Source organism: Pseudonaja textilis, chromosome 3, assembly GCF_049901715.1.
Source record: "Pseudonaja textilis isolate UNSWEBS1 chromosome 3, rPseTex1.2, whole genome shotgun sequence".
NCBI classification, from domain to species: domain Eukaryota; kingdom Metazoa; phylum Chordata; class Lepidosauria; order Squamata; family Elapidae; genus Pseudonaja; species Pseudonaja textilis.
The window spans coordinates 153,098,292-153,119,972 of NC_141992.1; the positions used below are offsets into that span (position 1 = coordinate 153,098,292).

At 35.7% G+C, this 21,681-nt stretch overlaps 1 protein-coding gene across 1 annotated transcript; it reads left to right on the forward strand.

Annotated features, from left to right (window-relative positions):
• Positions 1 to 30: 30 nt before the first annotated feature.
• On the forward strand, positions 31 to 21,636 carry METTL4 (methyltransferase 4, N6-adenosine). Its single transcript, XM_026699343.2, has 8 exons — positions 31 to 1,434; positions 3,079 to 3,141; positions 4,567 to 4,927; positions 5,449 to 5,518; positions 9,356 to 9,530; positions 12,518 to 12,624; positions 13,937 to 14,031; positions 20,782 to 21,636. Exons 1-8 carry the CDS (start codon positions 1,039 to 1,041, stop codon positions 20,928 to 20,930), a joined length of 1,416 nt encoding a protein of 471 aa, XP_026555128.2. The 5' UTR covers positions 31 to 1,038; the 3' UTR covers positions 20,931 to 21,636.
• Positions 21,637 to 21,681: the final 45 nt, after the last annotated feature.

The following is a 21,681-nucleotide window of genomic DNA, read 5'->3' on the forward strand; positions in this document are numbered from 1 at the left end:
TTAAAAGTAAGAGAAATAAACGTCATTTCCGTCACAAACAGGAAGTTGTCTACAAGGATAAACTTGTTCGAGCGGGATAGTTCGCGTTTCTTCTCTATGGTTATCTTCGCTGGAGCTGTGAGTTACAGACCGGAAGGCGGCTTCTTGGGAGCGAAGCTTGTTCTTCTTCCCAGTTGGGAGTAAAGGTCCAGTTAGCATGCCACAGGCTGAAATTTGCCCTTCACGGCCTCTCTGAGCGCGGCTGTTCGACTCCTCTACGGGGCAGAAGACTTGGCTCAAGGGCTATGCAGTCCGCTCACCCCGATAGAAACGGCTATGGTTTACTCAGAGATAAACTCCATTGAATTCAGCAAGATTCACTTATAAATCGTAACTTAGGACAAGACTGCCGGAAAGAACCCAGCTGAAATTGAATCTGCCCTACGACTTCGCTAGAGAGTTGTAGGAAACCACCGAAGGGCAAGAGGGAGATTTGACTGACAATGACTTGCTAATGGCTCTTCCAGAATTATAACAAGATACCTAAAGCAGTGAGCTCTCTCGGCTACATTAATCTAAAATATTGTTATAATAGTGTCCAAATACTTAAGCAGAACTAACTTTTGTTTGCACAAATATTTTGATGTGTTCAGAACTATGGTCTACTTATGGGCAAATTTATGTTTTTAATTTGAACCTTAGCCTAACATTCAAATCAAATTTTACTTAGCGTTGATAGCTACGGGACAGTGAATGATATATGACACAGTATAGGATCTCGGTATAAAGTATCTCCAAGTATCCTCCTCATATTATGTTTCCTTTTTCATATGCAAAATATTGAATATATAAAACAGGAAAGTATTTTTTCATTGGCTTTAAGAATAGTCTTAATTTTATTGAACTGCTAATTTCTTATAGCAGTGGCATCTTTTCAGATGCTTGAAAATGATCAGTCTTGTGAACAGAGAGAGATGTTGTGCTCATAGAAAGACCTAGTTTCACAGAATTAAATTAAAATATTTGACAGTTGGGTAAACTAATGGTTAATGCAACACAATGTCAATTGTATGTTATCTTCCAGCTGGCTGGATACTAGATCACCTCTGTTTCATAAATAAATCTGGATACTATTTTTGCCACTCTCTTGAGCAGTCAGCTAAGGATAGTTTTAACAATACTGTTATTCCTGCTTCCTCAAGTATGAGTTTGATTCCCATAAAATCATGTACAAAAAAAAATATTCCCAAATTTAGAAACTCAGGAGAAAAATCTAATCATATGGTAAAGAGGACATACTCATTTCGAGAAGAATTTTTTAATGTACTTAAGCCCCATATTCCTCCAAGCTTCCAGACAGAAAAGCATAGTGGGATTAATCTAGAAACTAGTATATCCAAACAGCAGAAAAATGATAAGGACAAGAAACCTGTTATTACAGTTAAGGCTAAAAAGGTAAAGTATAAAGATACGTTTCTTACATATTTACATACATTTTCATGCTGTAAATAACATAAAATGAAACCACTGATTTATTATAAAAATAGTTATAGATTATTACTTTTGCAATCCAAAAGTGTGCTGTGTAGATTATTGGTAATAAGCACTGTATATTTTTACCTGCTTTCAGCATTTAATAAACCTGGTAAATGAAATCAAGTACATCTAATTTTAGCATGTGCTAATAAAGTTTTATTATGAATTTATAAATATAAAATGATCCTGCTGTAAAAGACCATGCTAGTAGTTCACTGAGTAACAGTAGTAATATCTGTCTTACACTCATGTTATCATATGTATTTGCCATTCTTGAGTTGTAATCCTACAAGCTGGTTTCCTTATGTGGCATTTTCTGTCTTAGAAAGCCACATGGCTTGACTTTCGTTGTCTGTTGTGGTCTCTGTGTCACATACAATGACACATCTGATAATAAAAGTGAGGAACACTTTCCCATCTGAAAATCCTATATTTTTCCTATAGTCAATAGTTTGGAATGAAAAGGGTACTGCAAAAAACTATAGTTTTTTCTTCCCCAAAACCTAAATATGAAGAGAAATTTCTATCATTCATTCATTCTGGGTCACCTAATCTGGTGCTCCCTGGATATACTGTATTAGTGCTATAATTTCCATGAAAATTTAACACTGGCATTTTTGGAAGGAATCAGGATATGAAACACTAGCTAGATAATACCACTTCCCTTGGTATCCCAATTAACATTATCTCCAGGCAGCACTGGCTTTGTTTATGAAAATTGTGTGTGGGCTCATCTGGATTGTAGTGCATATTTGAGAAGGATATTGTAATAATCAGCATTATACATAGTTCTTGGTTAATAATGGTAATTGGGATTGAAATTTCCACTGCTAACTGATGCAATCATAAAATGTGATGTGACTGCATTGCTTAGTAACAGCAATCTTGGTAGTCTGTCTTTTTGTTGTTAACTGAATCCTACAATTTTTTAGATGAGGATCTGCTCCAATCCAAGCCATTCCTGTTTGGCCACTTTGTAACCACTCCTCTTTAGTTGATGCCTATCATACATCCATCTCTGACCTTGGTAGTCCTACATATTGCTGCTACCCACATTGCCCATCACACTGCATGCTCCTACTGCCAAGGTCTTCATGCTGCCTTCTTTTGTGTAGCCAGGGTGCTGGACTTCTCTTACATTCCACCCTTGGAAGAAGACTCTCCAGGGCCTTCTTGCGAAAGAAGCCTGGTGGATAAAAGAAAGACCTAAGTAGCATAAGTACCTGCAAATCAAAGCAGGATTTTCTTTCTTTCCCAAAGTACTGAAAGAATGGGAGATAAATACCACAAAGGAAATTCCCAAGTATCTATATTCCACTACAACTTATGGTTGGTGAATTGTGAGATGCTGAGAAGCATTGTCCCGCCAACTAGGTTACAAGTTGTGCATCTATGAAATTCTGCTATTTACTAACATACACATTTAGTTGTCTTTGTGAAGTTTAAGGGATGCAAGTTCATCACAAAATACATCTTTTCTTCATATACAGAATAATTAATTGTATTAATTGTAATATTTGAATTTAATGTTAGTGTTGCTAATCTGCTCATTTTCAACTTTAGAAACGGAAAAGAAGCAGTGAACTTAATCATGGTGAAAGTGATATCTTAGAGTATCATTTAAAGGTAAGTTTGAAGACTAATAATGGGACAGTGCCATTTGTTTTTGTGACATATGCTTAACTTAAGAAATGTTCAGTGTTAAGAGAAACTTTGTATGTTGAAATAAAAGTTACATTCACACTTCATGTTTACATAGAATGTGGTTATTTATTTATCAGATTGTACCCTACCTTTATAAGTAACTCAAGGCAGCAAATACACCTAACACTCCTTCTTCCAACTATTTTGCTCACAACAACAATCCTGTGAGGTGAGTTAGGCTAAGAGAGAGTGACTGACCCAAAGTTACCCAGCTAACTTTCATGCCCAAGGCAGGACTAGAACTCATAGTTTTCTGATTTCTAGACCAGCACATTAATCACTACAGCAAACTGATTCCAGTCATGACTTAATTCATTGTATGAATCTATTCTTGCTTAGTGCAAACTATAACTAAAAGTACATTGAATTTTTTTTGAAAGGTGTTTTAATTGTAGTTTCTTTTGTGAATGGGTAGTGCAGACATAGTCTATTTACTTGTGACTAAGGCTATTTCCTCATTATTGACTTTTAATGTCTTGATAGCCTCATTCAGTCATTGTTGGAGTGTTATAAGGCCTATTCTGATTACTAATATTTAGTTTAATAGTGGTTAAATGATTCTAGAATATTCTATAACCTATAGTTAAGAAACGACCTTAGAGATTATGCATGAATGGCCTAAGAACGTATGCTGTAATTTTAACCACAATTAGACATAAAGTGATTGGTGTTAATTTAGCATTATAAAAAGGCATTTTTATGACATAGTATTATGAATTAACTAGGAACAGGCTTAAATAATGTCCTAAGTCATAAGAAATTTAGCATGATTTTGGAGGTTTTTTTCTAATCTTATTTATACCGTTTATTTAAACCATGATTTTATTACATAACTTGATGGGTGAATCTCTTATTTACTCAACAATGTGCCTAAACCATAGCTAAGTGTGATATATGCATGCAGTTTTGCTTTTTCTATAAGGAAACATATTCTTGTATGTGTAACTTGGACCTTTTGATGGTGATAGTTGTTAATTGACTTTATTTCTTGATCTTGTGCATTCCTAAATACTGTGAATATTTTTAAATAGTTTGGTTTCATTTTTAAATTGTAAATTAGGTAATAATGAATCTGTAAGCCTCAAGGTAAGTAGAAGATTGCTAATCTAATAACATTTATAATTGTCCTATCTCTGTTGTAATGCTTCTGTTTGCAAAAATGTTCATGTGAAGGATTCATAACATTCTCCATTCAGACATGAAGAAATAATGTTATGATGAACAAATCCGAAAACATTTTATAACTGGTCCATGCTTTCATTGTGCAACTGAACTTCTTAGTAAATTGTGGTTGACAAATCTGCATGTTTCAAGCAATTTCCCTTTATCTTTTATTACTGTACACAGATCAGTGGCATAATTTTGGATGGGACTAGATGTTTAATCCAGGAGGCACGCAGAAGTGGTTTCCTTCAGCCTAATTCTATAGACCAGTGTTATGTCAAGGCATCTGACAACGGACCCACTAATTGCAGTTTGGCTGAGCTTTGTGAGATGGCCAAGTGTTTTGTTTCCATGAATGAAAGAGAGCAAAAACGTGTAATAGACAAGGAAACCTCTGACCCAGAACAAGTTCAATTAACCTGTGTTACTGAAAATAATACAAACAATGCGAAGATGTTAACCCTAATGGGACAGAAATACTTATTTCCCCCTAGAAGTGCATTTCTTTTATCAGATTTTTCGTGTATGCAGCCACTTTTGAATTGTAAGTACTGGTACTTACCTTAGTAAAATTTCTCACTTGTTCAGCAGTCCCTAAATACTTTTCATGGCAGTTTTATGTATATTTTTAGTAAAGGAGGAATTGAAAGACCTGAATATCAATTTGAACAATTTGATTAGTAGCATTTTGCCTTGATATAAGCAAAATATTATGTTTATCTCAGTGTATAGTGAATGACAAAACTTGTTCATCGTCCATTCCCTTAGCTATAATGTATGCTTGATATAGCATACAAATCTGCCTGGATAGCCAGTAAATATTTTATGGTACATGTGAAACTGTTATAATTGCTTGTATGAAATTCAGCTGTTAAATACAGCTTTGCATGTAAAGCAGTGTGGTTGATATAAAATTATAAGGGCAGATTTTTATTGTTTCAAAATGCAGGGAAATATACTTTCAATTCCTTTGAAAGATGTAAGTTTTAGGATCTTAAAATATGGGAAATATTTTTATAATTTCAAATAATTGTTCCTGCAATTATTGAAAACATTTTTTCCCAGATAAAAAGAAGTATGACATAATTGTTATAGACCCACCATGGGAGAACAAGTCTGTTAAAAGAAGCAACAGGTATGATTCCCATAAATGTATATTTTTATTTAAATTAAGTAAAAAGCTTTTAATACCATGCCATCAGGCAGATTACTGTTTTAATGGTACAATAAAAGGAAGTAATTTGCAAAAGGGTATCTGAATAAAAGTTGCTGTGTATGCTTGATATAAAAAAAATGGTTAATGGCATCCTAACAAGCTTTTTGTGATTGACATTCTCAAATGTAAGAGGACATAATGGTTAGCGTTTATTAAATGAAATTATTCTATTATAAAATTAATTGATAGATTGCTATAATTGGTGATTATTCTTGTTTTCATAAATGTATTACTTTAAGAGTATTGTAATATAATTTTGGCTGGTTGACTTAGAGCAAGTTATAATCATAAATGGAAAATTAAAAATTAGTAAATTCTTCTGTCTTTTAATAGCTTTTAAATTTGCATATGAAAAATAGTAGAAAAAAAGTAAATTGAAAAATGAGCAAGCTATATAGTTTATTAAAATTAGGCCTCTACAATATCATTCAAACATCCATTTAAAGAAATACAGATTATCCTTGCTTACTATCTATCTCCTTTAGCGGTTGTTCAGCTATGGTGGTATAAAAAATAGCTTTGTAACCAATCCTCATATTTACAACCATCACAATGTCACGTGATCACCATTTGAGTACTTTGCAACTAGCTTGCAAGGTGTAAAGTTAATAAAGAAGATGGAAGTCAAATCATAACTTGCTGTCACAGGATGTTTCACTTAACAACTGAACACTTAACTACAACTGAAGAGGAAGTAAGATTGTAAATAAAATAGACTAGAACAGAATAAATAATATAGAAAAGAAAAGAATAGAAAAGAAAAATGGAATGGAATGGAATAGAATGGAACAGATCAAACACTTTATTGGCCAAGTGTGATTACACACACAAGGAATTTGTCTCTGGTACATAAGCTCTCAGTGTACATACAAACAACAAAGTAAACATAATAATGATACAAATAAGAGAAGGTAGTAGAAAAGATAACAGTAATAACAATAATAAGAGAAGGTAGTAAAAAAGCCATTCTGCATGGATAAATATCCTTGGGCAGAAGTCCTGTGGTAATTAAGTGTTGAGCAGTGTGATGGTACAAGGGAAAAAAACTGTCTTTGTGTCTGGTTGTTTTAGCATGCAATGCCTTATAGTGGTGTCCTGAGGGGAGGAGTTGTAACAGTTTATGTCCAGGATGTAAGGGTCTATAGATATTTTCTCGGCCCTCTTTCTGACTCATGCAGTATATAGAGCTTCAATGGCTGGTTGCAATTGTTTTTTTCGGTAGTCGTAATTATCTGCTGAAGTCTGTACCTGTCTTGTTTGGTTGCTGTACCAAACCAGACAGTTATAGAAGTAGAAGTGACAGATTCCATAATTCCTCTGCAGAACTGTATCAGCAGCTCCTGGGCCAGTATGGACTTTCTGAGTTGATGTAGGAAAGCTGTCGTGCCATTTTAATGATGGCTTTAATGTTAAGTGTCCGTTTCAAATCCTGGGAGATTATACTGTAGAACCCAGAAACTTGAAGGTCTCTATTGTTGATACTATGTTTTCTAATATAGTAAGAATTGGTAGAATAGGAGAGCTGCTCCTAAAATCCATTTTCATCTCTGATAGAGTAATGGTGAGAGCAGGCAGCCCTGGGGGTTGCCTGTGCTAATTGAACAGGTATTTCACCTGTTGCTTTCTATCTATCAGAAATCTTACAATCTACTACAAGTGTGGACAGACAAAGCTAGCTGAGTCAATTTAGAGCAAGGGTGACAAACTCAGGGCCCGCGGGCCAGATTAGATCTGATTGGCGGAGCCACCCTGGAAACAGCAAAGGACCAGCCCACAGTGGCTCTGCCAGAGAAAATGGGGCTTGGGAGGGCTGCGTGCAGCTGTCCAGGGCTACGTTTTTGGCCGCGACAGCCTCCTGCAGCTCTCTGCCAGGGAAAATGGAGCTCAGGGAAGCTATGCGCAGCCCCCTGAGCTCTGTTTTTACTGCCAGAGGCTGCAGGAAGCTGTTGTGGCCAAAAATAGGGCACTTGGCCACCACAGGTGCCCCTGACATGAATGACATGCTGGCAATGTCCACCCCAGTCCTCTAAGATCAAACACAATCCTGATGTGGCCCTCAATGAAATTGAATTTGATATACTGGTTTAGAGCAGGGGTCGCCAACCTTTTGGACCTCAGGGACCACCAAACTCATAATTTTAAATCCCAGGGACTACTAACCAGTTCTGTGGGCATGGCCTAATTTGTGGGTGTGGCTTGGTCATGTGACTGGCTGGGCATAGCTTGTATGTAAATATCATAAATATTGATATAAATATTGATTTTTTATATAAAAAAGCAACTTTTATCCAAAACCAGGCAAAGCAGGCAGGCAGATTGAGTTGATCACAGAATCACAGATTCATTTAGAGACCTGTGTTTCTGCCATTGGCTAGCTCAGTCTGTAACATAAAATTTGCTAGCAAGCAAACTCACAAAATTAACTCACAACCCACCATGTATGTAAATATTGAATTGTTTTATAAAAAAGAGAGCAACATTTACCCAAAATCAGGCAAAGCAGGCAGGCAGATTGAGTTGCTCATAGAATCACAGATTCACTTAGAGATCCTTGTTTCTGCCATCGGCTAGCTCAGTCTGCACTGCTTCAGTCCTAAGGAAGATTAGGCTCATCAAAAGATTAGCTAGAAAGCAAGAAATCCAACAATTTCCTGCTTTCTAGCTAATCTAAATCTCCTGGCACAGCAGAACAGGTGATGGTCGGAAAAAGGAAAAATAGCAATTTAGCAGGCAAGTTTGCCAGGTAAGGAGTGATTGGGGGGAAGTTTCTGCGGGCCATGTGGGCAGTGCAGCCTAGTGTTCTTGCACAGCCTGGATTAATTGCTTTGGGGGATGCTCTGGGGGAGACATTTCTCTGCGGACCACCAAAATTTTCTCATGGACCACCAGTGGGCCGTGGACCACTGGTTGGCAACTGCTGCTTAAAGGGTTGATTTGTAAGGAGGAAAAATTGCTTTATCTGAAATGCGAAATAAGCAAATCGCATGCATCTTTCTCAGAAAGCTGAGAGTTTGGTTTGCTTTTAAAGCTGAATGTACGCAGAATTTTCTTTCTGAAGTATACTTGATAAATGTTGCACTTAAAAAAAAAAACTGTGCTTTTGCTATTTTTAAAGAGTCCTGTTGGCCCAGCCTAAGCATCCGCACACCCCAGCATTCTATATCCATAATAGTTAATTGTATACTTTTGGGAAGCCTGCAAGCAGAATATGAATATAATTGTCTTGTTGCTTATCTACAGTAGCTGTCATTCAGAAGTTTATAATCTCATACGGTAGGAAGTACATAATCATCAGGATTGTCAGCCATTAATAGTTGCTTCTTATTAGAATTTTCATAATCCTACTTTAAAATTTTGTAATCTGGTGGCCGATAACCATTCTTCAGTAGTGAATTTCATATTTGAACAAGATGCTGCTTCCAAAATACCACATAAATTAGTTATTCCAACTATTAATCTAATATTCAGAAATGCAGCAAAATATTTAAAAGCTCATTTTACTTCAGAAATTTTTTTCCCTCCAATATGTATCTGCTTTGAGAAGTGAAAATGGATTGTAATTAGACTGCTGCATTTAATAGATCCAAAAGGATCTATTAAAGGAAAGGAAAGCTTTTCACCACTGGATGTCACTCTTGACTCAAATTTAGTCTAGTTAGAAGTTATTAAATTAGACAATGTTTGTAAAAAGTGTCAGACAATTTCAAACATCTTTTTTTTTTTTTGCTTTGGGTGATTTTTTCTGTCCCCATTTAGGTATGGTTTATTATCTCACTGGCAAATCAAAGAAATTCCTGTCCCAGCATTGGCAGCTCCAAATTGTCTTGTGGTCACTTGGGTGACCAACAAACAGAAGCATTTACAATTTGTAAAGAATGAACTTTATCCTCACTGGTCTATCCATGGTGTTGTTGAATGGTTCTGGGTAAAAGTAAGTTTGCTGGATTTTTTCTCCCCTATTAAATATTTGTTTGTAGTAATTCCAGTATTAATTTTAATGGTACATTTTAAATGCATTTTACCTTATTTTTAATTTATTTTTCTTAATTTATAAGTCACAAGTTGGGATAGTCAACAATTCACATACCTCTGTTTTTAGTTTTTCTACTAGAAATTTTAGAGAGAATAGGTTTGTTTGTCCTTAATCCATCTTTTTGCTCTGGTGATTAGTCAAGAACAACTACATGAAAAGTAAACAAACAATAACAACTCAAAAAACAAAGGTACCTTCTGAGGGAGTGTATTCCATATAGTTGGAATCAAAGATGTCCCTTCTCATGTATCAGAATGATGAGTTTCTGGTAGTGGTTGCCTCTTAAAAAGGGCCTCTTCTACCAGTGTTAAAAGGTGGATAAGGTCTAAAAGGAAGATGATATTTTATAGATAGCAAACCCCTGTAGTCTAGCATTGACTGGTATGTCATTAGCAAGCAGTGCAGAATGTATAGATTCATACATTCCCTGTACTTTGCTTTGGTTGGCAACTTAACGGCCAAATTTTACACCAGCCACGATGTTTGGATACTTTCCAAGGGTAGCTTCAGGAGAGTACAGTCGATAACCATTTCCAAACTTGTCAGGCTGTAGATGGTGGGCTAGACCTAAATACACAAAGGTGAAAAATTGCAAATCCATTTATAACTGAGGATCAAGGAGTTCTTAAACTTTCAGAGGGAATACACGTCTACCCGCAACAAGCTAAATTTCAATTTCCAAACTAACAGCACTGCTATCTTGTCTGAAGTAATTTCAGCTTGTTATTTCTCATCCATAAATATAACTGAACATTTTAAATAATGTTCAAGTGTATCAATTGCTTCCTTGGTGTAGTATGGTAAGATGCTCATTTAAAAATCCCAAATTCCCTTCCACGGTAGTTTTGTGTAGATACCATATAGCATAGGGAAAGGACACCATAGACCAAGCTGTCAAACTTGCAGCCCGCGGGCCGGATGTGTCATGCGCTGGACACGCCCATTCCCAGGTTAGCAAAGGAGGAAAAGTCCCGATATGTCATGTGACACTGCCATGACAATGTGAGTTTGACACCCCTGCCATAGACCGATAATCTAGATAACAGATAATCAGAGTTGGAAGGGACCTTGTAGGTCATTTAGTCCAACCTCTGGCCAAACAGGAGACCCTACACCATTTCTGACAAATGGCAGTCCAATCTCTTCTTGAAGGTCTCAAGTGATGGCGCTCACACAACTTCTGAGGACAAGTTGTTCCATTGGTTGATTGTTCTCACTGTCAGAAAGTTTCTTCTCTCCTTGTTCAGTTTCCATCCATTATTCCTTGTCTGGCTTTCAGGTGCTTTAGACAATAGCTTGACCCCTTCCTCCCTTTGACAGCCCCTCAAATATTGGAAGACTGCTATCATGTCTCCCCCGGTCCTTCTCTTCACTAGACTAGCCATGCCCAGTTCCTGTAACCGTTCTTCATATGTTTTAATCTCCAGTCCCCTGATCATCCTGGTTGCTCTTCTCTGTACTTTTTCTATAGCCTCAACATTTTTTATAGTGGGGTGACCAAAACCGGATGCAGTACTCTGGGTGTGGTCTTGCTAAGGCTTTATAGAGTGGTATTAGTACCTTACTTGATCTTGATTGTATCCTTCTGTTAATGCAACTTTGGGTTGCATTAGCTTTTTTAGCTGCTGGCTCATATTCAGTTGGTTGTCCACCAAGACTAAGATAGGAGACTGTTGTCCCTAGCACTACCTTCTGGTTTTGGCAAAAGTTCTTCTAGGCTGAATGGCTTTATGAACACTTCAGTAGTATGTAAAACATGTGACTTCGATGAGCACCTGAATACTGAAAACAGCTCCTTTTTTGCCAGTTATGGGCAGTCATGAAAATACCCAGCTTGGAAGCCGAGTGGAAAGCTGAGAAGAGACTAGTCCTGCAGTAGTTTTGTAGGCTGTATGCATTTTGAGGCCACTCAAAATTCTTGGTTGAGACTAATTGGCTTACATTTTTGCTTTGGTGAAGTTGTTTCCAAGGTACAAAACAAAATCTAAGCTCTGTTTCACAAAGGCCTGTTCTCTCTACTGTTCCAGGCACTGAAATGTAAAAGGCTATGCTCAGAATTAGCAGACAGGGGAAGGAGCATTGGGATAGTGAGATTAAAAATTTCCACAGCCCATGTACTTTCTCCTTCTTGCTTTCCAATCTTAGTCTGGTATACAATATAGAATAGCCTAGTGAGCAAAGCAAATGGAAGAAATTGCTTCCATTTCTGACAGCCAAGTGACTATGATTCACATGTAGTCAATAGATGATTTTCCAGCAATTGATCCAACGTTTAGGAATAAGATTTTTAAACTGGATGAGCTGTTATCGCCATATTGTTGATTTCTTTAGAAAAGTTATAAATGGAAAGGAAAGAGAAGGATGCTGTTTTCCTGTGGTGATCAGATTGCAGCCCTTCAAGCATAAATTGTCCGAATCAGTGATTGTAGCAGTGTTCAATGTTCCAAATTTGCTTCTATTCAATAGCTTCCCTTATGTGAAACTCAATATTCCTCAAATTTAAATTATTTTGTTGTTAATAATGCTGACACAATTAGCTCAGGTTTAAACTTAATTTATAATGCAATGTTAAATGAGTGTTTTTTAGCATTTAGCCTTGCTGAGTGATTCAAAACACTAGAATTGGATTTGTTTGACCAGATTTGGGCAGCTCTTGAATCCTAAGATGGAGAAATGTATGCATTCGTTTGTATTTTTTATTTGTAGTCATGTCAGAAGTAAGAGTGTGTGTGTGTGTGTGTGTGTGTGTGTGTGTGTAAATAAATATATATATATATCAACAACCACTGTTTTCTGATTAAAAGCAAATATGTGTTAAACACACATAAAATTTCTTGTGCTGTTTGCTTACGCTTGCTACATTTTTTCAATTTTCTCTGTTTCAGATTACAAAGTCTGGAGAATTTGTGATTCCATTAGATTCTCTTCACAAAAAGCCATATGAAATTCTTGTACTAGGTAGAGTCCAGAGAAATACAGATGTACCACTAAGGTATGGACATTGATTTTGTAATATTATTTATATGCAGTATTATTGTGTAAGCATTGAGTTAGCAATGCTTAGTTGAGTTTTGCAAACAAGTTTAAAGGGATGAGTGCGGTTTCTTAATACAAGACTGAGGAATGCCTGTTTTAAGCGAGTTGCAATCAGATATCTGATTATTTGCTTCTTTCCCATGATGTTGCAAAACTTTTTTTTTTCAATAAATGCTTTAAAGTGCATTCAGTGAATATCCAATTATTACTAAATGGTGGTGGGGGGGATAGGATATAATTGTAGAGGCATTTGCAGGGAGGCTCCACAGGAAGGTTATGGAGGTTCATGGGAGACTGAGGACAAAGAAAAAAGTTCCCTCAAACACAATCAATTTTCTGTTGCAAAGAACTTTTCCTTTTGATTCAGGGGTTCAGGTTTTGTTTTGTTTTTAACCCACAGATTTCATGACTTGAAAAAGTTTGAAATCCTCTCACTTACAGCGTGGTGTTCATCAAGTGGGTACCCCTTGGTGTGTTAGGCTTCTCTTCCCATAATAATCAACCAATTATAGGGATTGAAATCCATCCAGGTTGTGAACAGAACTAGTAGACTACTGCTTCTTTCTCTGAAGAGATAATGCCACCTGCTTCTGAAGATCCATTTAGTTTTCTTGTTAGCGTAGGTTAAGTGAGGACAGGAAAAGATGCTGATATCCATAGCTACAAATCACACCTTCTTTATTATCCATCAGAGTTTTGTCTTTTGAAGAGTTGGGAATTGACAGCTAAGTGTGGGTAAGTTAGTGCAAATCCTGTTGCAGCAAAAAAAATAACAAGTTGGTTGACATTCTATAAGCTAGGTTTCCTCTATGCCTCCTTCATTTACTTAGGGTAAAGCTGCAGTTAAGTCTTACGTATGCCTTGAAAGGGTATTATTGGTTGCTGCCACCAAATGAATCATTTGTGCCCTGGAATTACTCATTTTTATATAGCCAGGCAATATTTATGTTTGAAATATGTATTGGCTGTGTGCTGTTTGTCTTCTTCCTGTAGTTTTACTTTTGTTTTACAAAAACTTAAGAAATTTCATAAGCTTCCCTTTATCTTTCATAAAAAGAAATATTCTCAACAATTATGTATTAGCTTCATTATGGCTTCCAGTATGAGAGTGGCCTTTGGCTTTTTGTTTTGCTTTTTAAATCATTCTAATTATTTTGTTTAGGAAGAGAAATACCAATGAATGTACAAATCTTTCCCAGATACTGCGTCTGTATAAATCATTCAAGGTTTTCTTTTTATATTGTCTTCCTTTTTTATATATAAAACAGGCTTTCAGAAGATGAAAAGTGTTCTGCAATTCCTGATCAGAAATTAATTGTCAGTGTACCTTGTACTTTTCATTCACATAAGCCTCCTCTTACAGGTAAGTTCTAGAAATATTTCTTTTATATTTGTAAGGCTTTATGTTTTCAATTTGTCTGGCTGGTTAATTGCATAGTGTTGTTACTCATTCGCACTGGTGGTTCTGGACCATCATTAATATGACATGGAGAATTTTCAGAAAATTATGAGAGCTTGTGAATTTTCATTAGGAGCTTAATTTTGAATGTCAGTTTGCCTACCAGGTGGTTCAGTTTTAATCGGACATGCCAATATATAATTTTACTACCTTAGGCTTAACAGTCATTGCAACTGTTAAAAGTAAGCTAATCTTTAAAAGATTATAGCATAGCAAATTTTATTCAGAGCATTTCCTGGGAATAGATTTTGAGCTAATTGTTCTGTTTGCAGATATAGCCTAGATACCTTGCTAGCAAAATATGGGGAAGTAAAACAAAGTAATGACAGAATTTTTTTTTGTTCCACCCCTTTTACTCTATATGTGGCAACTAATTGAGTCATCCTGATGACATTTATTGAAATATATGGTAAATATACACCAAAATGATTAAGTCATGTACAACCAAGTTTACTGATCAGTGGTTTTATACGAAAACCACTTTATATGTATAAATGTAATGATCAACTTAACGGGAATACTTATTCTCTTTTTTTTCCGCATAACATTGGATTTTTAGGTAAATAAGTACAGAATCATTGTGGGAATAAGGCAATTGTATACTGGAAGTTTAACCAATGGATGATAATAAAACCATATCACAACATCCTTCTCACTTTTCTTGCCATAAATATTAACATAAATATTAAATATGTATAACCATATCTATTTTGGAGCTTTTCACAGATTCATTTTCTTCAATTATAGCAGAAGCTTACCATATTCTTTGGGTATGGCACTGTTTAAAGACAGAAGGCAATATTTACTGCTGCAATAGGCAAATTATTCAGATTTTCCTCATTACTTTGTGTCAAGTGAATAATTAAGAGATGATAGAATCTGTGTCTCTAGTGCCTGAAATCAACAGTTTTTTATCTGAAGTGGTTGAAAAGAATTGTATTTTCATAATGCAAGAAGTGGAAGGCAAGTTAGCAGTTGGGACTGCTAATGTCCACCAGTAAGTAATGCACAATGACACCTCACACATTGCTTAATGACAACAATCCCACACTTCCCATTGCTGTGTTAACCAAATTCCAGTAGTCAATACCAAAGACCCACCCCAATTCAAGCAATTCAGGGTGATTCTTCCAAGGTAGAGGGTAACTCCCCTTCAACTCACGCAAATGTCTATTCCTTCCCAATTATGTCCTTTTGGCTGTGCTGCACCCTGCCTTGTGGGCTCTGGGCTACTTTCCACACTGCATCTCAAGAGCTTCTTGGTGTGCCCCTCTCAGCAGCCCCAGCCTGGCTCAGCAGTGCGGAATGGTGTGAAGCCATAGCTGCCTGTCCCAGCATGTGCCCAAAGCCCCAGCCAGCCCACCCAATCCCAGCTGCAGTTGCCTTGCCACTCTGCACTCTGAGGCTCCTGCTATGGGCTCCACCACCCCAGCTGATCTTCACAATCTTTTTGCTCCTTCTGCTAACAATGTGTGACTGCCTGGCCCTTTGCAGCACTACTGCTGGCTCTTTGAGGCCATCTTCCTCAGGTCTTGTGAGGAAACCACCAGGTACGACCTGGAAAAAAAAAGCCTTTTCTGCCAGCAGTTGCATCATGAAGGGCTGGTCCGGGCGCGCTTGGTAAGCAGTAGAAGCAGAAAAATGGCAAAGGTATGCTATCGTGCACTGGCTATGGAATGTAGAACCTCTGGTCATGAACGCTTCTAACCATGGCCAAATTGGGTGACAACCAAAACTTTGGCGAAATTTTTGCATCTGGTCGCAAACAAATACTCGGATGGCGATCAAACACAGCCACGGCTATTTCCCCTTCCATGGTGATTTCCCCTTCTATGGCATTTTTTTTTTTACGTGCACGTGAAGTCAGTCTCACTTCCGGTCACAAACAAATCAGGTTGCGACCAAAGTCATGGAACCTAATTTTGATCATGTGACCATGGAGGAACTGCAGTGGCTATAATTTCAGGGATAGGTTGTAAAGCCATTTGTTCAGCACTGCAGTAATTTCAAATGGATGCTAAACAAATGATTACTAAGTGAGGACTACTTGTAGTTTATGTTCGTGTGTGTGTGTGCGTGGTTTTTTTTTTTAATACATATAGAAAAGTTTGTGACTGTTCTTTGCTAGCTAATTGCTTCATCAGATAAAACAATACTTTATTTTATTTGCGTATTGGTTCATATTTCATTTTGCACATACATGTAGCTAATTTCTAGAGTAGTAAAAATAGTGAATGATTATGCAGAACAACATAAAACTGCAGATAACTAAACTGCCAATTTAGGGCTTCAGTGTATGGGAAGATATTCAAATCTTGTGACTATAAGATAAAATGTTTTACAGTGGTGAAAAACTATTAACTAGAATTGCCAGTAGAGGGATTTTTTTTCCAAAGTTTATAGCCTGAACATAAAAGAAAAAGTTGAAATAAAAGAAAACTTATAGATTATCCATACACAATTTTTTATTTTAAAAAGAAACCAGTGCAATTAACAATGTTAGTTTACCGCAGTATTTTATTTCAATAAAAACCTCTTTGTCATCTTTTGTTCAGACAAAAAGAGAACTTTGCATAAATAATTAAAATTATATTTTGTTTTGTGATTTGAATTTAACTGTGAAATTATGACACTAGAAGTTTCTAATAATACTTCGTTTAATGCTCACATCATTAAATATGGCAAATAAAATTTAATTTACATTACGGAAGTTTGTATTTGTTTTTTTAATTGTTCCTGGAAAAAGAAATATAACATAGCATAGCAGTCTATTCCTAATAGCTGTGTTCAAGTATTTTGATTGTTTATTTTTATTCATAGGTTAGGAAAAAAATCTATGAAATTTCTTTTCCTTAATTGTTGTTTTAAATATTTTGAAACTGTTTTGTTTTATGATACTTTCAAAACTAATAAATTATATCAAATGCTTCATGGTGCAAATTCTGTGTGGCATGAATTTCAGGTATAGACTAGCTGCATTTTCTACATTTTATTTTTGTCTTATTTTGCAGTTTATAAGCCTCAATTCTCCCATCCATTCACAATTATAACATTAAGTTTGGGACTCAGTCAAATGATCATAGACTGAATCAAAAGCTATCTAATTCAGATCTTGAAAACTGACACAAGCACCTTTCATTGAGTAAACACATAAAGGTCAAGAGAGAATAGACCAATATAAGTCCTATTTTATTGCTGTGGTTAAAAAAGATGACACTTATTTTATCATTATACTGTTAAAAACTTGCATCATATTGTGTTCGTTAATATATAAACCTTTTGTTATATACAAAAAAAAAAGAATATACATTGGCATGTTTTCCACCTAAAAATGAGGATTGAAAAAAATATGTAATGCAGTATAAAAATCAAGGTAATTTTCTATTTCTTGAGAATTTATTTTAATATAAAATGAGAGAAAAGAATATCAGTGAAAAAGTATAAGACCTCAGAACCCTTACTGGCACGAATTGGCATTTTTAGTATCAATGCATGCTACATAGTACAGCTGTGTGAATCATTCATCCTGAAAGTTTGAAGCAATTATTTTGAGATTTTCCTGGATTATTTGCATATATTTATGTATGTACACTTCCCACAGGATCACTGCCAAAATATTGCCATGATCAAAGTGTCCTTTAAACCATTATGCAAGCAAACTTTATATGAATTACTCATCAAGTACAAATGGATTCTGAAAGGAACTTGGCTAAAAAATAAAAACGAAAGTTACTCTAAGTTATTTTAAATATTGATTCTTAAATTTGTTTCCCAGTGTGTTTAAAATAGCAGTAAAAGCCATGGAAAACCTCCTGACATTTTTATACCATTATTGTATTCTGTGCTACCTATTTATTTATTCTATGCTATTATTTTAGAAATTCGTTATTTATTTTATATATTCCTGCCACAATTACAAGAATGTCAGTGGATATGTAAAATGACATTGTTTAGTTTACATCTTCTCTTTATTTTGTACAACTCAAAGCAGTATACATAATGATCCTGCCTCATAATTTTTCCATGCTAACTCTTCAAAATGGGTTGGATTCAGAAAATGAGAGGCCCAAAAGTCACTTGGCTGGTTTTCATTCCTAAGGGGCAATTGGAATTTGTGATCTGGTGTTTAGTCCATTACCTTAACCATTATACCAAACTGCTTCCTATATAATAATAATCTCTAGGTTCTAGGTACATTTTAGTAGATCAGGACCTGAAATTGTGACAACTACAGTTGGGATATCAAATCTGAGACTAGTATTATGGCCCATGGACTAGAAGGACTATTATCTCAGTTCACAGGCATGTTCTTCTGTATTCAGAGAATAATAGTCTATTTCAGTTAGTGAAATAATATGATATAAATGTTACATTTTATTAAATAATCTAATTTTCCTGGTTAAAACATGTTCAGTACAGGATAAAATAGCAATAGTGGCATTTTCTGTGAGAAGAAAAATTTAGGCATTAATCATTTCATAGTTTGTGTCAGAAGAGCAACCATACAGTGAAGACTTAAATGCTATTTCTAATATAAAATCAGAGATTGCTAGAGGCAAGGTATGGAAGAATCAACATTTAATAGAAATACTTTGTGACAAGAAATATATTGACAGAGTGACGATAAAATTAATGCCAAGTAAAGCCTTTTATGTAAAATATTTCAGTGAAAAGTGCACTTTCAAGCACAGGATTGAATACGAGATTTGTTCCCATTTCCTGTTTTTCCTAGATTTTTAAGTAGATAAGTTGATAATAACAATACTGTGTGATTATTATGTCGTTTCTGGTTGGAGTTTCTGGGAATAATAATACAGAAATAACAACAACAACAATAATAATAATAATATACAGAATTCTGTATACATACAGAAGAGAATTTCATTTTTACAACCTCTTCTCTACCATTTAGTTCTGTATTTTTGCAGCTCATCTATGATATCCCTCCCTAGAGGTTAGGGTTTTTTTTAATACTTCCACGATATACTGCAATTCAACAGGTTGCCATTTATTTACCTGTTGGACAGCCCTTCCAAATGTGTCCAGCACTTACAGTTCTCTAGTCATTGGCTATTGTGGCTGATGATTATGGAAGGTGTAGTCTAATACCAATTTGGAGAAATGTGATGTATAGATACAATGTTAAAAGAAAAATTATGCATCAAATGAAAGTCCTAAGTAATTCATGAATATAAGGATATATAATGTTTATTGAGCTTTAGCAACAAAGACTTTCTCCCATTAGTTTGGAACTACCAGATTTACATTGCAAAAATCAAGGTGACCTTAAATGCAAAACAATGTAGTGATTCCTAACTTTTTGCAGCCTCCTAAAGGCTGTAAAGATTTAAAGCCTGGAACTGGTGTCCCAAATTACATGCTGGCTACTGTAGCTGTGATCTGTGAAAATTATTGAAATATTTTGGGTCAGAGTTTGTGAAACTGGTGCCCAAATACAAGTTTAAACATAGTTGCCATTTGGTTATGGTGAGAACATAATTAAGATGTACTTAGAACATTATATGGTTTTATACGTTCAAATTGCTGTATAAAGGATTAGTTGGTATTGAAGCATAGCAGAACATGACTGATTTATCTCATACCTTCAACTTTTAAAAAAGAAGATATTTTAAGGAATTAACAATCTGCATATTCAACAAATTGCACTCTTAAGAGATCATCAATAGGAAATTACAACAGTTTAATTGGCTTAAGGTTAGATTTGCCTGTTTCTTCAAAATGCCATATGAAGCCAGTGAAAGCTATACAGGAAGTAAGTCATACTGATATTGACTATCACTAAAATATAAAATGCAGTTACTGAAAGTTTACAGTAAATGAAATCAAATTATACCCTACATGTATTGTTTTCAGTTTTTGAATCCTAAATTCAAAATTCGAGGGAAGAAATGGTTAAAGATACTTACCTCTGTCAGTCAAAAGTTGTATTTGCAACCATCATAAGTGAACTTTTAGATCCTTATGATGGTAATACAGTGTGTAAATGAGAGTAATTTAAAGTTTTGGTAGTACTGTTCATTTTTCCAAGGATGGGTATTTCATATTTGTGTCATATAAATTTTCTAACTAACTAAATATTTCTTTCTGAGAATATGCAATCAATTTGGCTAATAAGAAACTCTGTAAAGCAGTGGTGTCAAACTCAAGGCCCAGGAGCCAGATTCGGCCTGGGAGGTGCTTAGATGTGGCCCACGGGGCTGCCCTGGAAACAGCAAAGAATTGGCCCACAGTTCCTCTGGCACGAAAATGAAGCGCCATTTTCACTGGCAGTGGTTTTCAGGAGGCCATCACAGCCGAAAATAGAGAATGCAAGGGCCACAGGCTGTCCTCCTAAGCTCCGTTTTTGCTGGCAGAGGGTTGCAGGAGGCTGTTACAGCCAAAAATGGAGCTCAGGAGCCCATTTTTGCTGGCAGAGCACTTGGGCCACCATAGGCGCCCCAGCATGAGTGATATTGAGCTGGCCACACCTACTCTGACCATGTGTCCCACCCTCCTGAGTTCAAACACAACCCTGATGCTGTCCTCAATGAAATTGAGTTTGATAGTCCTGCCGTAAAGTTATTTACCCTGTCTTTATTCTCCAACTTCCAACACCTTATCATCCTCACCCTGTTTGTTTTTTTCACTTTCTAGAGATTTTGAAAGAATATACCAAGCCAGATGTAGAATGCTTGGAGCTGTTTGCTCGGAATTTGCAACCTGGATGGACCAGTTGGGGCAATGAAGTCCTTAAATTCCAGCACTTGGACTACTTCACGGTTTTACAGGATAATGATGACTAGCAAATCATAATTATTTTTGAAGGATTTTATGACTGGGTTCTGAATTTCCCCTTTGCTAACCCTAACTCTACATTGTGAAATATATGTAAACAGCCTGGAACAGTTTTCAAGAGCAGCTCTATTTTGATCAAATGTCAAAAAATAACAAGGATGGAACTTGTTATTCCATACTTAGGTTGTAGAGGGCTTTGCTAACAGTAATTGGAGGCGAAGGTACCAGCAGTATGATATCTACAATAGGACCCCTCCTGAAACAACTAATCCAACATCTCACATCTGTTGGTCACTGTGGTATTTTGCCTATTTCCATAATCCTCCCAGGAAAATTCTGGATCATACCTGCATATCCAGCATCTGGCTCTTTGAAAGATTGGCTGCCATGATTGAAAAACTCTTTATTTCATTTAAATGTTAAATATTGCTTATTTATAACTCCTAGTTCTGTCATTAGAAGTGTTTACATTTTTATGTTTTGTTGGGTTAAAAAGGATTACAATGAAGGTTAAAATTTAATTACATAGTTTTTAGCATTTTCTGGCTTGGAAATAATGGCTTTAGAAATGTAATTAAAGCTTCTCATAATATCCCATTTTTAATTTAATTTTCAAATACTCAATTTCAAAAATATTTTTACGGGCTTCATTTATTGTTATATGATTTAAGTTGTGTTTTTATTGTCTTGAGACCAACAAGGCTAAAACAATAACTGGTTTGTGTGTGTCTTTTTTTAAAAAAAAGTAGGATACAACAG

Bases quoted from the DNA above. Each gene is read 5' to 3' on its own strand.
- METTL4 (XM_026699343.2), top strand. From the start codon at position 1,039: ATGTCAATTGTATGTTATCTTCCAGCTGGCTGGATACTAGATCACCTC. The intron at 9,531-12,517 runs GTAAGTTTGCTG...TCTCTGTTTCAG, and splicing joins TTGAATGGTTCTGGGTAAAA to ATTACAAAGTCTGGAGAATT. The intron at 14,032-20,781 runs GTAAGTTCTAGA...TTCACTTTCTAG, and splicing joins ACATAAGCCTCCTCTTACAG to AGATTTTGAAAGAATATACC.